General features: G+C 46.6%; 2 protein-coding genes across 2 annotated transcripts; both read right to left on the bottom strand.

Annotated features, from left to right (window-relative positions):
- Window positions 1–48: 48 nt before the first annotated feature.
- Window positions 49–9,753, bottom strand: uimc1 (ubiquitin interaction motif containing 1). The gene is made up of 24 exons (XM_053441935.1): window positions 9,689–9,753; window positions 9,255–9,348; window positions 8,925–9,052; window positions 8,700–8,763; window positions 8,490–8,608; window positions 8,212–8,298; window positions 7,863–8,016; window positions 7,635–7,780; window positions 6,802–7,497; window positions 6,582–6,648; window positions 6,398–6,504; window positions 6,164–6,282; window positions 5,544–5,646; window positions 5,128–5,232; window positions 4,855–4,910; window positions 3,715–3,881; window positions 3,462–3,526; window positions 3,243–3,354; window positions 2,863–3,150; window positions 2,680–2,761; window positions 1,903–2,005; window positions 1,663–1,711; window positions 1,320–1,353; window positions 49–1,220 (listed from the first exon to the last, which is right to left on the bottom strand). The coding sequence occupies exons 2-24, from the start codon at window positions 9,313–9,315 to the stop codon at window positions 1,040–1,042; spliced, it is 3,093 nt and encodes a 1,030-aa protein (XP_053297910.1). The 5' UTR covers window positions 9,316–9,348; window positions 9,689–9,753; the 3' UTR covers window positions 49–1,039.
- Window positions 9,754–11,612: 1,859 nt separating this feature from the next.
- On the bottom strand, window positions 11,613–16,768 carry st6gal1 (ST6 beta-galactosamide alpha-2,6-sialyltranferase 1). The gene is made up of 7 exons (XM_053441174.1): window positions 16,559–16,768; window positions 16,101–16,469; window positions 15,634–15,898; window positions 15,419–15,516; window positions 15,086–15,187; window positions 14,703–14,877; window positions 11,613–13,909 (listed from the first exon to the last, which is right to left on the bottom strand). Exons 1-7 carry the CDS (start codon window positions 16,748–16,750, stop codon window positions 13,632–13,634), a joined length of 1,479 nt encoding a protein of 492 aa, XP_053297149.1. The 5' UTR covers window positions 16,751–16,768; the 3' UTR covers window positions 11,613–13,631.
- Between the last annotated feature and the right edge of the window lie 4,690 nt (window positions 16,769–21,458).

Raw genomic sequence — 21,458 nt, 5'->3', positions numbered from 1 at the left:
TGATTCGAGTTTTTATTGATTGATAAAAACAAAACTCACGTGGGTTAATCATATTTTTTATTGATAACATTTTTATCTATTAAATAAAAAATACATTTTAGAAACAATTATTAAAAAGACAAACTTAAAATCTACAAAGAATCTTCAGACGAGTGGATTTATTTGATTCTGACTTTTGATCACTTGATGGATTCTCTTGAACTTCTGAGCAGCTGACGACAGGTTACAGGACAATATCCATTAATCTGTATCTGAATTATTAGAAAGTGTTATTTCCTGTGTGTCCTCGCTGGGACTGAGTGAGTTGGACTTGTAGCTGAGACACTTGTCCTGGACCGAGTCTGTCCCCCTTGGAGCCCTGAGGTAAATGAAGGTTCACTCTTGACTGTTCCTCGTTTCTTTGTGTTTGAGGCGGTTGGTGAAACCGAGCGTTGTGACAGAGTCTCACAGGAAACCTCAGGCCGGCGGTTTGAGGCCGAGATGTGAGGACACCGGAGAGACGAGCGGGTCGGTGTCCTCGTCCATCAATGAGCCAACCGGTGTGTTTCAGTGCATCGCGGTGACTTCACTGCTGCTGAGTCACAAACTGGCAAATCCAGTCTAAAGTGCAGATACAGGTTTCAAGGTCAAAGACAGAAAAGGACAAAAGGAAAACAACAAAGTACAGTAAAAAGTTTCTGAGGATGATTTTAGAAACTGGTCCAGGCTGTTTGATGAGATGAAAATCTGTGAATGAACTGAATGCAGCTCTGCTCAGACGTGGTGGAGACCTGTGAGATCAGAGTGGTGTGTGGATGCTTCTGTTGGACGCACACAGGTTGACACAAACATCTTCAACGCAAAACAGAAACACAAAAAACACAGAGTGGCACAGAAATGAGATTTTGCTCGTTGCGACGTTCAGCTGCTTGAGAATCCATCAGGAGGAGAAGTCTCTCGTCTTGGTTCTGACTTCACGTCTGACCCGATGACCTGCAGGTTTCACTTAAGGCTCTGGTTCCTGATGAGTTCAGAGACGTCCGTCCTCTGGAGGTCGTCCTCATCTCCGTCGGTGGCTCGGCTTCTTGGCTCGCTGCTGCCTCCTGAAGTCGATGAGGCAGCCGGTGGCCTCTGAGATGGGAGTGAAGGATCTGATGGGAGAGCTGCTGATGCTCACCGCTCTCACCCTGTCCTCCTCTTCATCATCATCATCATCATCATCCCGCAGGTCGATGACCTCACTAAACGTGGAGCAACAAACATGTAAAACTCAACTTTCCTCACTGTTTAATAAGACTTTAATATCTTTATTTATAGATCACGTCTCTAAGTTTGCTTACGCCGGCTGGACTCTGGTTCCTGACGGCCCGGCTTCTGAAAACAACAACAACAACAACAACACGTCAGTCAATAAGATTTATTCTGGTCTCAGGCGGCAACATCTGTGAACCAGGAAATCTAAGATCAGAACGTGACCTGATACGAGCCTCACGCAGATTCTTCATTTATGTTTGATGACATGAAAACTTTATTTGCCAGAACAAATGATGCAGAATAGATTTAATTAAAAACTATTTTAGTTTTATAAACTTGTTTTAAACTGGAGCGTTGTCATGAAGCATCACACCGATCGAGGACCTGAACTGAAGCTGGAGAAACTTTGAAGAAGAAGCAGAGACTCACCTGATCCTCGGGTTTCTGTCTGTTCCAGAGCTGAGAGCAGATTTCCTCTCTGGAGAGTCAGAAACATAACAGAGAGAAAGTTTATCAAACATATAGTGAGCTGATCGGGAAAAGAACAACACACTGTCGGACTCTGCTCTGCACAAAGTGTACGTGTAGATAAGAAGAGACTTCATTGAGCAGGATTCTGATGAACAACATGAACCAGTCGTTTGGCTCCTCAGTGATCACGTGACTCACGGTGTCAGACTTCTGGGTTCGGCGCTGGAGGCACAGCTCGGTGTGTCGGGTGTATTCCCTCAGAGGAAACTTCTTCTGACAGAGGAAGCATTTCTCTTGGTTCCTGCAGAAACGAGACAGAAACAAACTGAATTACAGATGAAGAGTGAAACACAGATCCTCAGGGAGCAGGTCCAGGTCCGACCCACAGGGACCAGGTCCAGGTCCCACCCACAGGGAGCAGGTCCAACCCACAGGGACCAGGTCCAGGTCAGACCCACAGGGAGCAGGTCCAGGTCCGACCCACAAGGAGCAGGTCCAGGTCCGACCCACAGGGAGCAGGTCCGACCCACAGGGAGCAGGTCCAGGTCCCACCCACAGGGAGCAGGTCCAACCCACAGGGACCAGGTCCAGGTCAGACCCACAGGGAGCAGGTCCAGGTCCGACCCACAAGGAGCAGGTCCAGGTCCGACCCACAGGGAGCAGGTCCGACCCACAGGGACCAGGTCCAGGTCCAACCCACAGGGAGCAGGTCCAGGTCAGACCCACAGGGAGCAGGTCAGACTCATAGGGACCAGGTCCAGGTCCGACCCACAGGGAGCAGGTCCAGGTCCGACCCACAGGGAGCAGGTCCAGGTCCGACCCACAGGGAGCAGGTCCAGGTCCCACCCACAGGGAGCAGGTCAGACCCACAGGGACCAGGTCCAGGTCAGACCCACAGGGAGCAGGTCAGACCCACAGGGAGCAGGTCCGACCCACAGGGACCAGGTCCAGGTCAGACCCACAGGTGGTGTTTACCTGCTGCTGCTGGCCGAGTGGCTCGTCTCCTCGGCTTCAGGGACCTCTGCTCTCCGGCGCTTCCTTCGAGGCTTCGATGACACTACAGTGGAGACAGGAATAAAATGACTTGTACAGTTTGATCTGAGACATATGAGACGTTATGACAGATGTGACTCCTGTGGTGAGGGGGGGTCCTCTCACCTCCGGGCTCCTCCCTCTCCTCCAGCACCACCTCTCCGTCGCAGTACGCCGCGTGCCGCTCGATCCTCGTCACGGGGAAGGATCCCTGGCAGAGGGGACAGTCCACGCTGGCCTCGGGACCCGGAGGGGCGGCGCCGGGCTCCACCTCTGGAGACGTCGGCCTCTGCAGCCCTCGGACCTCCATCTCCTCCACATCTGGATCAGCACCGTCCTCCTTGTCCTCCTCCCCGTTCTGAGGTGGACGTCCAGCATCAGCCCCAGGGTTGATTCCCTCCTTTGTTCCACAGACTGTGGGTGAAAACACAAGTCTTATGATATACAAATTATATATTAGTACTATTAATCAAATATCAATGAAAATAAAAGGTTGATAAACTCACTGTCCACCTCCATCTCCTCCTTGTCCTCCGGTGGCGGCGGCTCGACCGCAGCTGGAGGATCTTCTGGAGGAATCATCTGGACCTCAGGGAGATCAGGACTTCCAGGTCGGAGCTGCAGGGAAAGAGAAGCACATGTCAAATCTAAAATGAAAGGAGAAGATGAGTTGAGATCTTGGTTGTAGATCTGATCTGACTCGAGGTCTCCTGACGTGGACTCACCTCCGCTCCAGCCTCAGTCGTCAGATCTTGAGTTTCCTCGTCTTCGTTGTGACTCAGTTGAGTTTCTGTTGTTGAAAGTAAAAGTAGAACATTTCACAGTCGTCACATCAGATGGACGTTTGGACTTTAGGATTTAATAAGAGTTTATGAGGTCACAGTGACCTTTGACCTTCAACCACCAAAATCATGAGTTTATGAAAGAGAGGCTGTCGTTCAGTAACGAGTGGTCAGTGGACGTGAGATGTTTCAGTACCTGGACAAACGTCACAGTCGTCAGTATCCATCGGTCCTTCTTCTCCTCCCTCAATCTTCTGCGTCTCTGACTCCTCCTCTTCGTCCCTCTGCTCCCCTCCCTCCTCCTCTTCCTCAGCTGGAGGAGACTCTTCACTCTCGTTTTTCCTCCTCAACCTGAGACCTCGTCTGGAAACGTGAGGGAAATCAACATGTTAACATCACACTTCAATCATTTCTGTCTGAAGTTTAATGAGAAGTTTGTTGAGTTAAAACAAACTGAGCAGGAGTCTGGTCACAGTGAATACTGCCACCAAGTGGAGAACAGACGTTACTGCAGCTAGAGAAGTGTTTAGTTGTTTACATGAACTCCATAAAATTCTGTCTGGACATTTCCTGTAGTGAGTGTCTGTGAAGCAGCAGCAGCAGGTTGTCGGGTCCGAACTCATTCAAACAGGAACATGTGGGAACATCCAGGTGAGGGGCGGAGCCTGTAGAGCAGCAGGGGCGGAGCCTGTAGAGCAGCAGGAGGCGGGACATGATGTATAAACTCTGCTGTGGACAGATCAGTGTTGTTGTTTACATCTCGTCCACACCGGAGTCGGCCCTCATCACCAGAAGATCTGGAACCTCCTCGTGTTTCCAAGTGGACGTCTTCATCTTCTACGTGTCCGGCTCCTCTTCTTCATCCTGAGATGTTTGTGTTCTTCAGGTTTCACGTCACGTGTTAGAAACCTCATCAACACGTCCACTCGCTCTCTGAGAAGCTTCCACACATTGTCCTGCTGGTTCCTCACATGGACTCACTCTGACATGTTACACACATGTTACCAGGAGGCTGCAGGAGAAGATCCAGAACATGTCCAGAGACTCTGAGGTTTGTTCTCACATACAGAACCTGCAGTACATGTGCGGAACATGTTAGGAACATGTCAGGAACATCTCATGAACACGTGAGGAACACGTGCAGACTTCAGTTCAGGTCTTAAAACAACTGGAATCTGCAGCGTGACCTGATGATGATGATGATGATGATGATGATGATGATGATGATGAGTCTTCATCACATGGTTTGTGTTTGAAAGAAGCTTTTTTACGTCATGTGAATAAATACATTCTGAACTGGGATCAGTTTCTTATTGAACTGCAGGAGGAGTTTTACCTTCGAGGAACCAGACGTGGAGGAGACTCAGCAGACGACTCAGGTGAAGGAGATTTCTGGGAATAAAAGATCAGTTCAGTGATTTTATTTCAAACATAAAGAAAGAGTAGTTTGAGACAGAGGCTGAAAGGAGGAGCAGCAGCGATGGACAGTCTGAGGACAGTGATTCCTTCATTCAGGGTTTTATAAACATGAAAACGTTTGAAAGTAATAACACTGGTTAAAGTGTTAAAGCTTGAGATGAACAGAATGTGTGTTGAGTCCCGGTGGTACCTCAGGCTGCGGCAGGATGGCCCCCCCCCACGGAGCCTTCCTCAGCAGACGCCTCTGAGCCCGTTTCAGACTCGTGTGGTAAACGTCCATCTGAGCCAGGATCACCTGAGAGAGAGAGAACATCTCTGAGAGGATCTGAACATATACACACATCAAGTCAAATGGTTCATATCCTCACTTTAGTCTCTCGTCTGTGAAAATCCTTAATTTCTGTCATGATTCCAAACACAGAGAAATGATCATCACACTAATACTGATGATCAATATCTCAACGTTTTCAAATTCTCAGTTAATGACATGAAACAATGAGAAGAATAAATCCTCACGTTTAACAGACACTTGACATTTTTGCTTAATTGAAAACGATTTGATAATCAATGAATCAGAATTGATTTAGTGTGAATGCAGCCGCTCACCTGTGTGTAGGCGTCTGGGTCCAGGCCCCGGGGACAGAAGGGAACCCCCCAGTAGTACTGAACCGTCGCCCCCCCGCTGCCGACTGGCTGCCGCTCGGCGGAGCTGCAGGAACATGGATTCTGTTGATTAGTCCGGTGCGTTGCTCACAGGAGACCGTGGAGGTCAGCGTGTATGGAACGACTCAGGAGGTAAAACGGGTCGAGGTTTGATCCCCGAACCCACATCCTAAAATTTGCCCTGACGGCTGCGCTATCAGTGTGGGAATGGAATGTATATATAGTACATACATTATGTACTATATATAAAGAAGCAAAGACATATGAATGTTTGAATATATAAATAACTGAACTCTGCTTTGTGGACGTTGCACAGAAACAGAAGATTTGATCAGAACCTTCTGGAGGCAGACGTCCTGCATCGACCCTGAGGACCTGCTGCTAGACGCTGAGAGGAACTTGTGTGGCTGATTCAAAATGAAAAGCTAAAGAACAACATCCATTAAGAGTCAAATTATATTTGAACGTGTCTGATAATCGATCATTATCGAGTATCCGTCGGATCAATGACCTCTGACCTCTCCCTCTCTGACCTCTGACCCCCACTGCTGTGTTTTCTCTACCTGCTCCTCCGCTCTGCTCCTGGAGAAGCTGCAGAGTCGTGGTTCAGGGAGGAAACCAGAACTTCTGCCCGACCAGCACCTCTCTCCTCTGGGAAGACCGGGCTCGGAGAACCGGCCGGCTGCAGCAGACGGACGCAGCAACGATAAGAAAGAACGGATTTACTTTAAATGCTTTTGAACCATAAACACATAGTGAGGGAGGGAGAGAGAGAGAGAGAGAGAGAGTCTCTGTACCGTGACGTCCTCGTCCTTGTCAGACCAGACGAGCGTCATGTCGCTGGTCAGCTCCGTCTCTGCTGGGTTCAAGTCTCCAGGTGTTTCAATCCGCTCCTGTGAATCTTCTGGAACCAGGAGACAGCATCAGAAATGTCCACACAACACATCCTCATGATGAAGAGCGTGAGACGTTCCACTGTACCTGACAGAGACGACCCGGGCATCGTGTCCAACCTGACGTCCTCCTGATGAGGGTCGGTGCTGCAGGGCTGTGATCCAAAACAGAGAGGAGGAGAGAACCAAGCAGGAAGTGACAAAGTGTCTGGATGTTCAAATAAATCAACAAAAATCTATATGACAGAAGAACCATGAATCAAGTCTTCACCTGAAAGATTCTAAACTCAAAACACAAAGTCACTCACCTGCGTCGGCCTCTGAGAAGACTCCTCACCGACGACTCCACTCACTTCACTGTTTGACCTTTCGACCTCTGAAGGAACCACAGACCTCTTCGGCTCGTCCTCACCGACCTCTCGTCCCCTCCTGCCGAACACCGGACTCGGAGAAGGTCCTCGGTGCGTCTCTGAGGAGACGGGGCTGCCGCAGATCGGTGATCTCTCTGGCGGAGGGCGAGGGGCGGGGCTTCTTGGGAAGACGGGGCTCTGAGGCCGAGCGGGAGTGGTCCTCACAGAGGAGGTCAAGCTCTCCTCAGAGGAGGAGATCTCCAGCCCTGAGTTCTCACAGACAGTGACGGGAGGCTTGCAGGCACTTGGACTCGTCTCAGGTTGAGTGCTCCTGCCAAACACGGGACTTCTTAGAAACTCGAGACTCTGGGACAGCTGCGTTTCTTCATCGTCTTCCTGAGGGACGGGAGTCTTCGGGCGAGACGTGAGGTTACCGGGGCTTCTGGGAAACGTCGGGCTCTTGGGTTGAGCGGGCAGCGACGTCTGAGGGGAGGCACAAGTGTCCTGAGAGCACAACACAAACCCTGAGCTTCTGCAGGTTTCCAGCAGGTCCTGACTGAGCCGCGGGACGTGAACCAACACCCTGCAGTCAGTGGACAGGAAGACGGGCGACTTGTGGAGCAGAGCGTGTTCGACCTGCGCCGAGTCAGAGCTCTGAGAAAACACACAGCAGCTATTACACTGACAGATTCAAATTAATCAACTGGTCAGAAATTCTTCAGATCATCAAATGATATTCTAAATCGTTGTTGATTCTTCCTAGACACTGTAAAGATGGAGGATGGTCGGACCTGTGTTGAGTCCAGAGGCTCGGAGCCGCCGGGCGACGCCTGAGACTCGAGCTTCTGGGAGAAGTCGGACGTCTCCAGAGGACTTCCTTCTTTCCTTTTACGCTTTTTATTCCTGTTCTTTATTTCCTCTCCAGCTCCTTTTGATTCTTGGAATAAAACACAGGAAGTTGTTGAAGTTCTTCACGGTGTGAGTTTGAATCAGAAGCTGTTGGTTCTCCGGGGACTCACCTGGCGTCAGGTCCATCTCCTGTGAGGCTCCCTGGTCCATGGACGGCGTCCTCGTCCCGTTGGAGCGGGGGGGTTTGCGTCGGGAGCAGAGTGAGGCGTGGCCGAGGAGACTCTGACTCTGGGATGGCGAGTCCGGCTGAGACTGGCCGACCATCTGCGAGAGCAGAGGAAGGAAGTGACACCACGGAAAGGTCGGCACAGAAAATAACTCAATAATGATTCTTTGTAACCGACTCTAGTATCAACGATTTACTTTGAGCCTGGATTTTTAATTAATTGAGAAAATGGACGACAAATGAATCAATGGTAAAATCATCTGTTAGTTAGGCTGTAAATCCGGTGTCATTACATTTAAGGATGGTTCTGAAGGCAGCGGCCTTTTGGAACCGGGTCCATGTCGGTTAATAAACCTGGATCCATGAAGCCGGTTTTGTTTCTGTGAGTGAAATAAAAACACTTTTTTATTCCTGACAAACAAACTGATCACAAACAGAAGAAGAGGATTTGAAAGGATCAGAGAAACAGAACCAGATTCAGATCTGAAGTCAAACTCAAACTTGGATAACATGAAACATGAACGTGATGAGTCATCTCCGGAGGAACTCATTGAATCTGATTGGTGCTCACGCTCTCTTCGATGGCTTTCATCACGGCCTCCTCTTCCCGCTGCAGCTGGAGCGCCGTGTTGCTGGCTTCCTGTTCGCTCAGACGCAGAGCCAGGTCCATCATCTCCTCCTCCGTCATCTCTGCAAAGGAATTCACAAGATTCACAGAATAAAATCTGAAACTTGGAGAAATCATTTAGAATCCATTCTGAAACCCTCTGTGGTCGAGTACCTTTGGTTTGACTCTGGTTTCCTCGTTCTCTCCTGCGACTGATTCGAGATGATGACGAGAGCTCCTGAGAAGACAAGCAGCAGCTTCAGAGTTTAGTTCTGAGTCACCTTCAGAACAGACTGACCTGGGTACTGCAGAGTTTAAACATTTAAATACGAGTCTGTGTTTGTCTCAGGTGACAGCAGAGTCTCAGTTCTCTTCTCAGTTCTCTTCTCAGTTCTCTACCTTCCCCTCCAGGTGGTCCACAGACTCCAGCTCCTGTGAGTCCTCGTCGATGATGATCTCTGTGGGAGCACTGGTCGTCTCCTGGAGGATCTGTTTCCTCACAGACATTCTGCTCTGCTCCTGAGAGACTTCAACACAAAGACTCATGACGTCAGGTGATGAACCCTCACCTGAACGTGGTGTGTTCAGGCCTCGTGTCAGTCACACAGCTCAGATCTGTGAGTGACAGCTTGATCTGAGCCCTGATGTGACACCTGATCTGTTCTAATCATCCCAGTGACGTCCACAGAGGATTCCTCCAGCGTTAAACAGCAGATGAAGAGTGTTTACCTGATGATGAAGATAATGATGAAGAAGATGATGAAGAGTGTCCTCCTCTTCCTCCTCTCATCTGTCCGGAGGCTCGACACCGACCCACCAGCCTCTGTGTGACAAGTGTTTTCAAACAGCTGAGTCAGAGACATGAAACCAGTGAAACCAGTGAAGTCAGATGAAGTCATTTCGTGTGAATCCCATGTGAACCAGTCCAGCTCGAGTGTGAAGGTTCGAGTCCCAGTGAGAATCTTCTGTTTCAGCTCAGATGAACCTGAACGTCAGGAAACCAGCTGAGCACGAGACAGAAACACACGTGAGCCGCCGCAGCTCTGATCTGTGCTCTTCATCAAACTGGGAACCGGAACAAACCAGCGTCTTCACCAGTTTGAAACTTCCCCAGTTTCAGGAAACAGCAGCAAACACAAAGAAACCAGTAGAAAACCACTCACAGCAGAGATCACTGGGATTTCGCGGCGCCATGTTTGTTTCTGGTAACGTAATCACGTGACAGCTGCGTCACTGACGTAGTGCGACGCAGCTGACGTGGTGCCTTCACGGACTCTCTGGTGTTCTCATGGTGCGTTCAGGGACTTTACGTGAAAACTGTATCAGGGAAACAAAAAGAAGCTGCGTCCTGTTTTAACTACTTCTTATAGAACTGTTAGTTGAGCCAGTACATGTAGTATGATATGTCATTATCAGTTTAAAAATATTTTAAATGCATTTATTCATTTCATATATTTGTAATTGAATAAAACTGTTAATTAACTAAAACCATGTGACCGAAGCGAACCAATAAGAAGAGGGCTGTAAGTCCCAATGTCATGTCACTGCTCTGCAGAAGACACACGGTTATCAATTATCAATCCACCAATCAATATAACATATATATATATATATATATATATATATATCAGTGTTGTGCAAGTTCACACCTCTCATGAACTAGTTCAAAGTTCAGTTCATTTCATGGTTTTAAGATGGAAAGTGAGAATGAAAGACTTAACTTGTTAAAGAAAACCTTATCCATCACTACCCCTTGTCTTTACTGTCGGCCATCATCAAGTGGAGAAAATATGGCACAATAGTGACATTACCAAGAACAGGACATCTCTCCAGAACTGATGAAAGACAAGAAGGAAACTGGTCAGGGAGAGGCCGACAGAAACAATAAAGGAGCTGCAGGAATTTCCTGTGACAACAATCTTCGTATTATTCGTATGTTTGGGCTGTGGGGCGGGGGGGCAAGACTGAAGCCTTTTCTTACCAAGAAAAACATCCAAGCCCGGCTACACTTAGCAAAAACACACATGAAGTCTCCATAAAGCATGTGGGGGAAGGGTTTATGGTCTGATGAAACCAAGGTTGAACTTTTTGGCCATAATTCCAAAAAGTATGTTTGGCACAAAAACAAAACTGCACATTCACCCAAAGAACACGGTGCCCACAGTGAAGCCTGGTGGTGGCAGCATCAGGTTCTGGGCTGTTTGTCTTCAGCTGGAACAGGAGCCTCAGTCAAGGTGGAGGGAATTATGAACAGTTAAAAAATACCAGTCAGTTTTGACACAAAACCTTCAGGCTTCTATTAGAAAGATGAAGATGAAGATGAATTTCACCTTTCAGCACGACAACGACCCAAAGCACACATCCAAATCCACACAAGCATGAGTTCCCTAGAAGAAGGTTCATGTTTTGGAATGACCCAGCAGACCCCAGACCTGAATCCACCTGAACAGCTGTGGGCTGATCTGCAGAGGGCTGTGCTCAGGAGATGTCCTCACAATCTGACAGATCTGGAGCCTTTTGCAAATAAGAGTGGGCAAATATTGCCAAGTCAGGATGTGTCATGCTAATAGTCTCCTCCCCCAAAAGACTGAGTGCTGTAATAAAATCAAAAGGAGCTTCAACAAAGTATTAGGTTAAGGGTGTGCACACTTATGCAACCAGGTTATTGAACGTTTTTTATTTAATTTTTCCCCTCCTAATAGATATCAGTTTGTTTTTCAACTGAATTGTTCATAGGGTTACAGTGTCCTTAGTGTTTATACGTAAACATGTGTGTTATTGTTCATGTGTTTATTTTGTAGAAGACATCCTGAGGAAGAAGAGATTCAATAGGAAATAGTCATAATGTTATGAGGAGAGAAATCGGAATGAAAAAGTTAGAACTCTGTCGCAAGTCCATGAAAATAAACTCTTTAACAAAACATGTGTCCAAACGTGGAAAGCAGGAGTTGTAACATCTGGATGTGAGGAGACTTTCCAGCTGTTCCTGCAGCTCTGTGCCAGCGGGCTGAGCGGACTCTTAAAGGTGCATTACTCTGTTTGACCACCTGGTGGCTAAAAGAAATCAACTCAATCAATAATCATAAATCATTTTGTTTCAGTTCTTTATTGATTGATGGTCTCACTTCTAAAGTTTGAAATTCAGTTTTTTTTCTTTCAGAGGTTTTTCACTTGCTCCTCCTTCAACACAGAAAAATAATAAGAACTTCTACTTTCTGGGTTTTGGACTTTGACGCCTGCAGGATTAAAAACCTACTGCGATGACTCGTTGGTGTTAAAATGTTAAATTCAACAAAGACGTTAAATCTGTGGCTCTCAACACTTTGAACTTCTGATCCTGTAAAATAAAAATATTTCCGACAATTTCATCACTGGTGGAACTGGCTGAGGTGGAGGAACAAAGTCTGAGGTTCTAAAAAACAAATAAACAAAAAATTAAATTCAAGACATTTTTCTTCATTAAATAACAGAATTCAGTGAATCATGAAATATTCATAAAATTATTTCCATAGAAATGGCAGAAAACCAAATATAACCACATTAAAACTTAATAATAAAACTTAATAAACAATATTTAATACGAAGGTTTTTCCTTCCCTAATGGCAGCTTGTTGCCCGAGAGACTAAATCTGCAGCATAACATAAAATAAATAACTAAAGTGCAAAACTCTCTTTACGGCTTTTTAATACTTTCATGGCCCTTCAGGAAATGAATCATAAGAAAGTCAAAAACATAGATTTCAGATTAACATAAAGAAAAGTGAACACAAGCATCAACCGTGCTGCCGCTGCAAGTTTACGTGCTAATAACACAACAAAAGTAATTTCTCTATCAATATTAAATCCTAACTAAAGCCACTTCTATGTTTCTGGGGCCTTTTGTTCTCACATCAAGGGAAGAGTTCTCAGGAGAACTGTGAGAAACACATGAACCAGGTGAGAGCACAGACCCCGAGGGAGGAGCTCGTCTCACTGGAGCTCAGGAGCAGGAGAACCAGTGCAGCAGCAGAGAGAAACATGTTCTCCTGGGTTTCCTCTGTTTCCTTCCTGAATAAACAATGAAGCTCTGTGGTAAAAAAAACTGAGCTGATTGGAAAAACAATAAGAGTTGAGACTGAGCTCTGATTGGTTCAGACTCAGCACAGGACACGACCACATGACAACCATCTGCGTATCAGTGATAAGATGGTTTCATGAAGGTCACATGTTCCTGACACGCTCTGGAGCTTCTGTATGAACAAACACAAATGTTGAAGTCAGTGTCTCTGGACATTTTGAAATGTTGATGGTTCCGGGTCCGACTCGTTCACACCAACAGGAACATGTGAGAACATCCAGAGAACATGTGAGAACATCCAGAGAACGTGTGAGAACATCCAGAGAACGTGTGAAGCTCCTCAAAGTGAAAGTGAAAGGGTGAGGAGAACACAGCTCCTCACGGCGGATGAATCTGTTAAAGCATATATATATATTTACACGTCACATTTCTCTGTACAGGCGGATTTCCTTCAGTGCAGATATTCATATGAATCAGGTCCATTTGTCCAAATCTGATTCGTTCAGGATTCAGACTTTGGTTTAAGGTTTAGATCAGAATCAGGGTTAAAGACCAAACTGCTCTTTTGTACAGTTAAAGTCAACAAACAATAAATTGTGTGTACGTAATATCATCATCTGTTTTATGGAAAGTTTAACATTAACACAACTAGTCAATAAAATAAATGGATATTTAATACACAGTTGTTGTTTGTTGGCTAAAATCTGCAAAAACAGACGTCCTGTAACATTTGAGACCAGGGTTAGTTTACAGTTAGAACGTCCTCATAAGTATATATATATTTTTATATATATGATACTGTATATGTGTGTGTGTGTGTGAACAGCAGACACATCTATCAGTTGATTGGACTCCAGTGTGTGTTAGTGTGTGCGTCTGTGATATTTATTGTGATTTGCGTGTGCGTTTGTTCGGCAGTGAGTTTGAGGTTTTCATGCGTCTGTCCTCGTTGTTGCGTGTTCTTCATGCAGGGTTCTGCTTTACAGTGTGTGTGTGTGTGTGTGTGTGTGTGTGTGTGTGTGTGTGTGTGTGTCTCTGTGTGTGTGTTTTCAGTGGTGCTTCAGGCGTCCAGCAGCAGCAGCCTGGGTGCAGTTCATCTTTCTGAAGCCGGGCAGCGTGATGCGCCCGTGTGTGTAGATGTCGCGGTCGGAGCCCTGGTTCATCCTCTTCACCAGGTTCTTCTCGTACAGCAGCGGGTGGTAGGCGCCCAGCGTGCAGGCGGCGTCGAAGAAGCGCTGGTAGTAGTGACACAGCTCCGTCTTCCTCCGGGACGGCAGGAACTCGTACACGTGCACCACCTCGCACAGTGACATCATCAGGACGGTGCCTGGACACAGTCAGAAGAAAGATGAATTTTCTTTTTATATCAAATTCAAGTTATTATTTTAAATTCCCATGAATCACAAACTTGTTTTTGTCCTTCAACAGATACAGAGAATCTCACTGGAGCTGCTGAAGCAGATTCACTGTCGTCTTGTTGTCGAGACTCTGACGTGTGAAGTGACGTCTCGGTCGTTTCTCAACAACAGTCATTTAGCAGCTTGAGAGTTTTTCCTCATCACAAAGTTTGACTAATTATTCAAGGCCTGTCACCTCATTGCTGATCGCTACATCACTGCTGGTCTAGTTTTCAGTTCAGAGTCAAAAACCACCATGAGACCAGTGGGACATGTCCCAGTGCTCCCTGCAGTCCACCACCGGCTGCTGGTGTGATTCAGTCTGGACGATCAGACACTGAGACCTCCTCCAGACGCACACATCATTTATCATCGTTAGACAAGATGCACATTTGTACATTTACACTAGTTCTTTTTTTCCTACTACTGTATTATCCCACCTACAGTGTATTCATATTTATCTTGCTCATAGTGTATTCATCATTCTTATATCATACCTTACCTCTTAATACTGTTCATATTCCACTTATATTTCTAACTGTACTTCCTATTTATTTACATATTCCACTATGCACAGTACTCTGCCCTTTAGCTGCCTTTTTTTGCACTTTTATGCTAAATTGCATTTCGTTGTACATGTACTTGTACTGTGCAATGACAATAAAGTTGAATCTAAAGATGTGTTGAAGAGGAAATGGGCGAGCGAGCCGACGCTTCACGTACCGAGGAAGCCGGAGGAGGGCGGGTTCTTCTGGATGGGTTCCGCCATGTTGTCTTGTATTCGCTGCCACACCTGCCACTCGAAGCGCGGATGCAGGATGTAGAAAGGCTGCAGAGGATGGAGGCGCCTGTATCTCTGGTACTGGGCGAAGATCGGGTAGTCCGTCTTGTTGAACCACTGTGGGGGGGGGGGGGATGTGTTAATAACATGATGTGGATCTGGATTAACAAAGGTCAGAGGTCAAATATGGAGTAAGAATGACCACATGACCTCAGACACTGGTCAATACAAATACCTCGTGAGACTCTAAGGATTTAATATCACAGCAGCAGGTTGTAAGAAGTGATGAAGGATTATAATTTTAATAAATCTGATGACGTTTCACCTGAGTGAGGTCAGCGGAGAAGGGGGCGGGGTCCCAGGCCACCAGGGCCCCTGAGCTGTACAGAGAGCTGGACAGGAAGTGATGATCGTCAGACGCCATCACCTGCACCCGGGGAAACATCAGGTTAAAAACAACATCTGCTTTATATTACAACCGATTGGAAGTTTTTAGTCGAATGAACTTAAAACAAAGAGAAAGAAACTCGTCTTATGTTCATAAAACACAAATATACAAAGAAGACACGTGTCCACTTCCTCCTGTTGGACATAGAAACTAAAATACGGATTTTATATCATTAAATAATAATTCAAACCGAACTAAAGGTTTGTTTACCTGTGAGTTGATGAGGCGGATGGTGGTTTTCGATCCGACGTCTTTCTCGTAGCCGCTGGTGGGCGCGGCGTTGAAGCGCAGCACGGCATCATGGGAGTCTGTCAATGAATAAATACTTTAGGGGAAGTAAAACTTTCTGAGAGACTTTTACTGTTCGGATTTTATTGTTTTTATATTTCATGGGAAAACGAACGGACAATTTAAATTCATCTCACCGATCTCTTTGCCGAGTCCGGAGTAGCGGAGCGACCCGGCCGACGACACCACGGCACAGCTCTTGTACGGCCCGAGGTCAGAGGTCAGTGGCTTCGGCGGCAGCTGGGCGGCCAAGGGCAGCGAGGAGAAGGGCTGGAGGTCAGAGGTCAAGGTCGCCACCTCGGTCTTGTCTCTCAGCTGGCAGAGAAGCTCGGGGCCGCTCAGCTTCGGTCGGCTGGAGACGCCGCCGGGGCCGGAAGTCTCAACTCCATATTTGTTCATCGCCTGAAAAACAAAATGTAGACAAAGTCTGATAGTTGAAATTTACAGTAGAGCTGATATCAACATGAATGTGATTAATAACATCTGTTCTCTCCCCCTGAGTTCCTGTGTTCCCTCTTTTTTATCTCTGTGTTTGGTCTCCTCTACCTCCTGAAGGAAACTTCAGGCTCTTTAGCTCTTTCAGTGAAAACATCTGAAACCTCACCTGATAGTTCTGCACCACCTTTCTCAGTCGGTTTCCCAGCATGCTACTGGACATCTCATCATCCCACACCTCCCCCAGGAGCCCATGAGGCCCGAAGAACTCCGCGTCCCCCCCTCTGCCGCTCAGCTCCCCCCTGCGCCGGCCTCCAAACAGGGTCTCCAGGGCGCGGGTGAAGGGGCGCGGCAGCAGGTGAGCGAAGAACCCAGAAGGCTCCCGATCTCTCGACTTCTTCTTTGGTGCCGTGTCCACCGCTTCGTGGGTGTGGTTCGGAGAGGAGAGGACAGGGATTGGACGGCGAGGGTCACCTGGGACGACCCCCGGGAGCTTCTGAGGGTCGATGTACATGGGCTTGGCTCCGCCTCTCAGCACCTGAGGGTGTCAGACAACATCACGCATCACTTTCAGGGCAAGAGGTTAGAGATATAACTCGTCAGCGCTCACAGAGGAAAGAACCCGACCTTGATGACGGAGTGAGCACGAGGCTGCGCCCGAGTCCTCGCCCGAACCCCAAAGATGGCGTCCGTGACGGGCACGCTGTTCTCGGCGCAGATGGCGTAGAGCAGAGCCATGGAGATGCAGAAGAAGGCCATGCAGAGCGCTCCGCGGCGAGCCCGACGCCTCAGGCGCCACAGCAGGCTGACCCGGTCCATCGCCGCCGAGGGGATCTGCACAGGAAACACGCGTGTCACTGACATGTTCAAACTGCTTCCTGTGTTTGTGGTTTTAAGTGATTGTATCAGACCAACCGCCGGAAACATGATTCTCATGATTAAACGGCACAAATCTCTCTATGTTGAAGAAATTAATAACATCTTAGATCCGCCCATTTGTCCCAGTCTGGTCCAACATGCCTCGAGTCATTCCCCCCCCCCCCGACCCAGATCATTGAGCAGTTTATCCAGAAATCAAAACCATTTCAAAATCATCAGCTCATCTTGTCTGACAGTTTTAATAACATTCATCAACAAGCTATCAACCAACTACTTCATAGAGTTAGACGTTGATTTAATGTTCTGTTTATAAAAGCTGAAGAAGTGAAACCGACAGAATCGATACCGACCAGAGGAGAGCGAGTGAATGTTTGTCCTTTAGAGAAGATGACGAGTGAATCTGAGTGAGTGAAAACAACAGTGAAGAGAAAGAGAAAGACGTCACCGCCCCAGGAGGAGAGTGAAATCAGGGAGAAAGAGGAGGAGGAGGAGCAGGAGGAAGAGGAAGAGGACAGGCGGGACGAAAAGAGAGAGAGAAAAGAGAGGGAACTGGGGGGAAGTGCTTTAACAGGAGCAGGGGGGGGGGGGGGGGGGTCAGTCGCTCTTCTTCCCACAATGCTTTGTTTGGCTTCAGTGCTGCTTGGGAACTTGGCAGCAGGAGGTCGCGCATAATTACGCCTGGCGTAGAATTATATATAGAATAACATAGAAGTGAAGTGAATAGACCAGCTCGACTGTCACTGATCCAGAATCTGATTCATATCTGATAACATGGAGTTACATCCACATCTGGCCAGATGGCCCCTCGGGGGGGGGGGGATTTCAACATCCCAGTTTCTCTTCAGCTGAAAAACCATTTGTCAGATTTCAGTTCAGTGTCTTCTGTGTAGTGACCAGCAGGGGGCGACTCCTCCGGTAGTTTCTATAGAAAGTGACTTCTCACTTTATAACGTCAGTAACATTCAGGAGTTTCTGTCTCAGTCTCTAGTTTCAAGTCTTCTTCAAACAGCTGATGTTCATTTAGTGAATTATGATCATTTAGAGTCAAACAGACCATAAAGCACCGGATGTGTTTGGGGGGGGATACAAGTGTGATTGACAGCTGGTACCGTCCAATGGTCGAGCTCCAGCTGGAGTGACCCCGTGTTCGCTTCATCGGATTGTTGCCTGCAGCTAAAACACGAAGCCTGACGGACGTGTGTTGTCACACACACACACACACAGACACACACACACCCAAATTATATGATCAATATGTTCCTGTTATTTCTATACATGTGCAGAGCCAGAGGCAGAATATTGTAGAGCAGCTTCACACTGTGAGACTGCTACCACATGAACAACAACCACCACCACCACAAAACAACCACCACCACAAAACAACCAACACCACAACAACAACCACCACCACCACAACACAACAACCACACAACCATCTTTTGACTTTGAGATATTTTACAGTTCAGTCACATTTAATGTGTCCTGAATTATTAAGTGACAAGAGAAGATGTTCAGTTGTGAAGGAAGCTTCAGATGAGAAATGACATCGTCTCTGTGCGTGTGCAGCTGAACACATAAAGTTCTGCAGGTTTGAATCAGACTCACGTTACAGCTGCTGAATGAACACACGACTGAATGAATGAACCAATGAGGGGCTGTAGCCTCAGTGAGACGCAGCAAACTGCAGAACCATGGTGGTGTCACCAGATATCTGCTTAAAGATGTCACCCTCAACCCTCAATGCACACACACACACACACACACACACACACACACACACACACACACACACACACACAGGCAGGCAGCCAGAGGTGTGTGTGTGTGTGTTATGGATTTATGAAGCTATGAACTATGCTATTCTGCAGAAGATTAAAAGGTAGGCGCGTGTGTGTTAATCTGCTGTGCCCACTGACAGGGAGTTACATGTTGTGTACAGTGTGTGTCTGCCGCAGAGAATCTCTCAATCAACCCACTGTGAGGTCATAAGGCCTCAACCAATCAGATCGGCTGAAAACCTTCTTCTCTCTTTGTGACTGAAGATTCTAAATATGACTCTGGAGAACCACGACAGGAAGTGACACTTCGGTCACATGAACCACAGATAATCATCATGTCGCAGACACATATATATATATATAGAGAGAGAGAGTGTGTGTGTTTCACTTGTACAACTACTGATGGTTCATGTTGTGTAATGTGGACAGCACAGTGAACTAACACACAACATGGTGCAGAGAGAATTAAATGAAATACTGAACAACAGATTCATACACCTCTCATTTCAATCTGTTTTATATGAACTCAGTGACGTCTTCAGCTTTTCAGTTCTGTGTAGCTGTGTCTGAACAAGAGCAACCGGACTCCTGCAGATCCCAGATCAGATCCTGGTCTGATTTGTGAAGTGTTGCTCTGCACCGACACTGATGATGTGAATAATCCTCGGATCAGAAACCAGGTCCAGCGCTTGTACATGAATCTGTGTGAGCCTCACTCGAGTGGGAGTAACACAACCACCGTTACTACTGCTGCAGCTGTGAGTCTCACACACACACACACACAAACACACACAGACACACACACCTGCGTGGACCTCTGGACATGTTACCTTGTAGCCCATGGTGTGAGGCGCCGCTCGCTGTGTTGCTGCTGGTGTTGCTTAGAAACGGGCTGCTGCCTCCAGGTTTCCCCTCATCACCTCTGTGGACGCAGATACACACAATATGTATTTATATATATGAAAAAACTGCATTATCTGTGTACAAACACATGGTCCGCTTTGTGTTCTCTGGCCTTTGAAATGTTATAATCCTTCCCTTCCTCTTGCGACTCACAAATCAAAAAATACTAATCTGAATTATTCTATTCATCATTCCAATCAGTCCGTGGTTATTCTGCGATGTACTTTTGTTTCTCACTGAAATCAGATAAACAAGCAGTGACATGATGGAGGGAACATGTTTCCTTTGATCTGGAGAACATGAGAACTGCTTTGATATCAATGTCGTCCTGGGCCAAGCTGTGCTACTGACAAAACTCATTATTAACTGTTCCGGCGTATCTCTGACAAACGTCCATAAGGGAAGCCACATCGTTCGGACTGCCCCCTGGTGGTTGGCTGCAGTACTCATCATAGGGATGAGCTGCAGGAGGAAGATTTTCCACAAGCTGGCAACACATCAACTAGTTGTTTCAATGAATAATGACTCAAATTATCAATAAAGACATTGATAACAGTTAAAATACCATTGAACCACTTTAATACATAGTGTAAAATACTGTGGATTTATTATAGTCAGGCTATAATTAGATAGAGATAGAGAGAGAGAGAGAGAGAGAGAGAGAGAGAGAGAGAAATAGATACATAGAGATAGAAAAAAAAAAATATATATATGGAGAGATGATAGATAGAAAGAGAGAGAGAGATAAGAGAGAGATATACATAGAGAGAGAGAGAGCGAAAAATAGATACATAGAGATAGAGATAGAGAAAGATATATATATGGAGAGATGATAGATAGAAAGAGAGAGAGAGATATATACATAGAGAGAGAGAGATGAGAGATAGATGATAGATAGATAGAGAGATGGAGAGATAGAACAATATAAAGATGGATGGATGGATGGATGGAGGGATGGCTGCTCGTTGACCTGTTTTCACTGATTCTCCTCCGGAAACAGCCGCCTCGGTCCCCGGGCCCTCGGTCGTTACGGTACCGGGCAGCAGCGCGTGGTTCCCGCGGTCATGCTCGCGGTTCGTCTCGGTGCTTGTGTCCGTCCGGTCCGAGGCCGCCGTGCGCGTGCAGCTGCGTGTGAGTAGGAGCGCGCACAGAGGCTGCAGGTTTCTCCTCTGCAGAGCACTGGGGATGTGCGAGATGGCTGGCAGCGTTTCCTTCCGACCTTTTCAAAGTAAGAGCAGGGAATGTAGCAGCATCACAGCTGTACAATAATACAACTCAAATATCCACAGTAGAGGTGATACACATATGTGAAGACGTGTTTACTAGTGTGTATGTGTGTTTGTATGTGTGTCTGTGTGTGTATTGGTACAGTGTATCCTCTGGGTTTTAAATCCATTTTATAAACACAGTTCTTAAAATACGTACAGATTTAAATGGTTTATTTTGAAGGTTTGTGCAGCAGAGAGAAGACACGATCGGCAGGGAGGTATGGAGGACCATACATGACATAAGTAAAAATAAATAAATGTATAAATAAATACAGAAATAAATAAATGAATAAAAAAGGAAATAAATTAATTAATACATAAATAAATAAATAAATATGTTAATACCAAAAGAAATGTCAAAATAAATGTCTTAAATATATTTGCACATTTATTTATTCCCTGATACATTTCCTTTTCATTTGCAGTGTCCTTATGCTAATGAGAAAGGCGGGCCTAACCGCAGTCTCGAGCAGGATTGGTCACAAGAGTGTAATGATCCAGCCCTACTACTTCTGCCTCTCAATGCTTGTGTCCAGTAGCTGTTTGCAGCGTTGAGCCAGTTCACACTTAAAATGAACTAGTTCAAGTTCAGAGGGTTAGTTAAGGTTATTTTTTATTGGGAAGATTTAGGTGTCGGTAGTCCTGACTGTGAGCGTCACGTGTTCTACTGAGCACAAGGAGCGAGCCGAGAGGAGAAGG

This window comes from Pleuronectes platessa, chromosome 15 (assembly GCF_947347685.1).
Source record: "Pleuronectes platessa chromosome 15, fPlePla1.1, whole genome shotgun sequence".
NCBI classification, from domain to species: Eukaryota; Metazoa; Chordata; class Actinopteri; order Pleuronectiformes; family Pleuronectidae; genus Pleuronectes; species Pleuronectes platessa.
The sequence above is the reverse complement of the archived record's forward strand: the minus strand, read 5'-3'. Positions and strand labels throughout refer to the sequence as shown.

What these genes read in the sequence shown, in the direction of transcription:
- uimc1 (XM_053441935.1), bottom strand. Translation starts at nt 9,315, where the DNA reads ATGAGAGGAGGAAGAGGAGGACACTCTTCATCATCTTCTTCATCATTA. An exon ending in AAACCAGAGTCAAACCAAAG is followed by an intron (nt 8,609 to 8,699) that starts GTACTCGACCAC and finishes ATTCCTTTGCAG; the next exon opens with AGATGACGGAGGAGGAGATG. An exon ending in CACTCGGCCAGCAGCAGCAG is followed by an intron (nt 2,006 to 2,679) that starts GTAAACACCACC and finishes TCGTTTCTGCAG; the next exon opens with GAACCAAGAGAAATGCTTCC.
- st6gal1 (XM_053441174.1), bottom strand. Translation starts at nt 16,750, where the DNA reads ATGGACCGGGTCAGCCTGCTGTGGCGCCTGAGGCGTCGGGCTCGCCGC. An exon ending in AGGTGGTGCAGAACTATCAG is followed by an intron (nt 15,899 to 16,100) that starts GTGAGGTTTCAG and finishes TTTGTTTTTCAG; the next exon opens with GCGATGAACAAATATGGAGT. An exon ending in CGGACTCGGCAAAGAGATCG is followed by an intron (nt 15,517 to 15,633) that starts GTGAGATGAATT and finishes ATTCATTGACAG; the next exon opens with ACTCCCATGATGCCGTGCTG.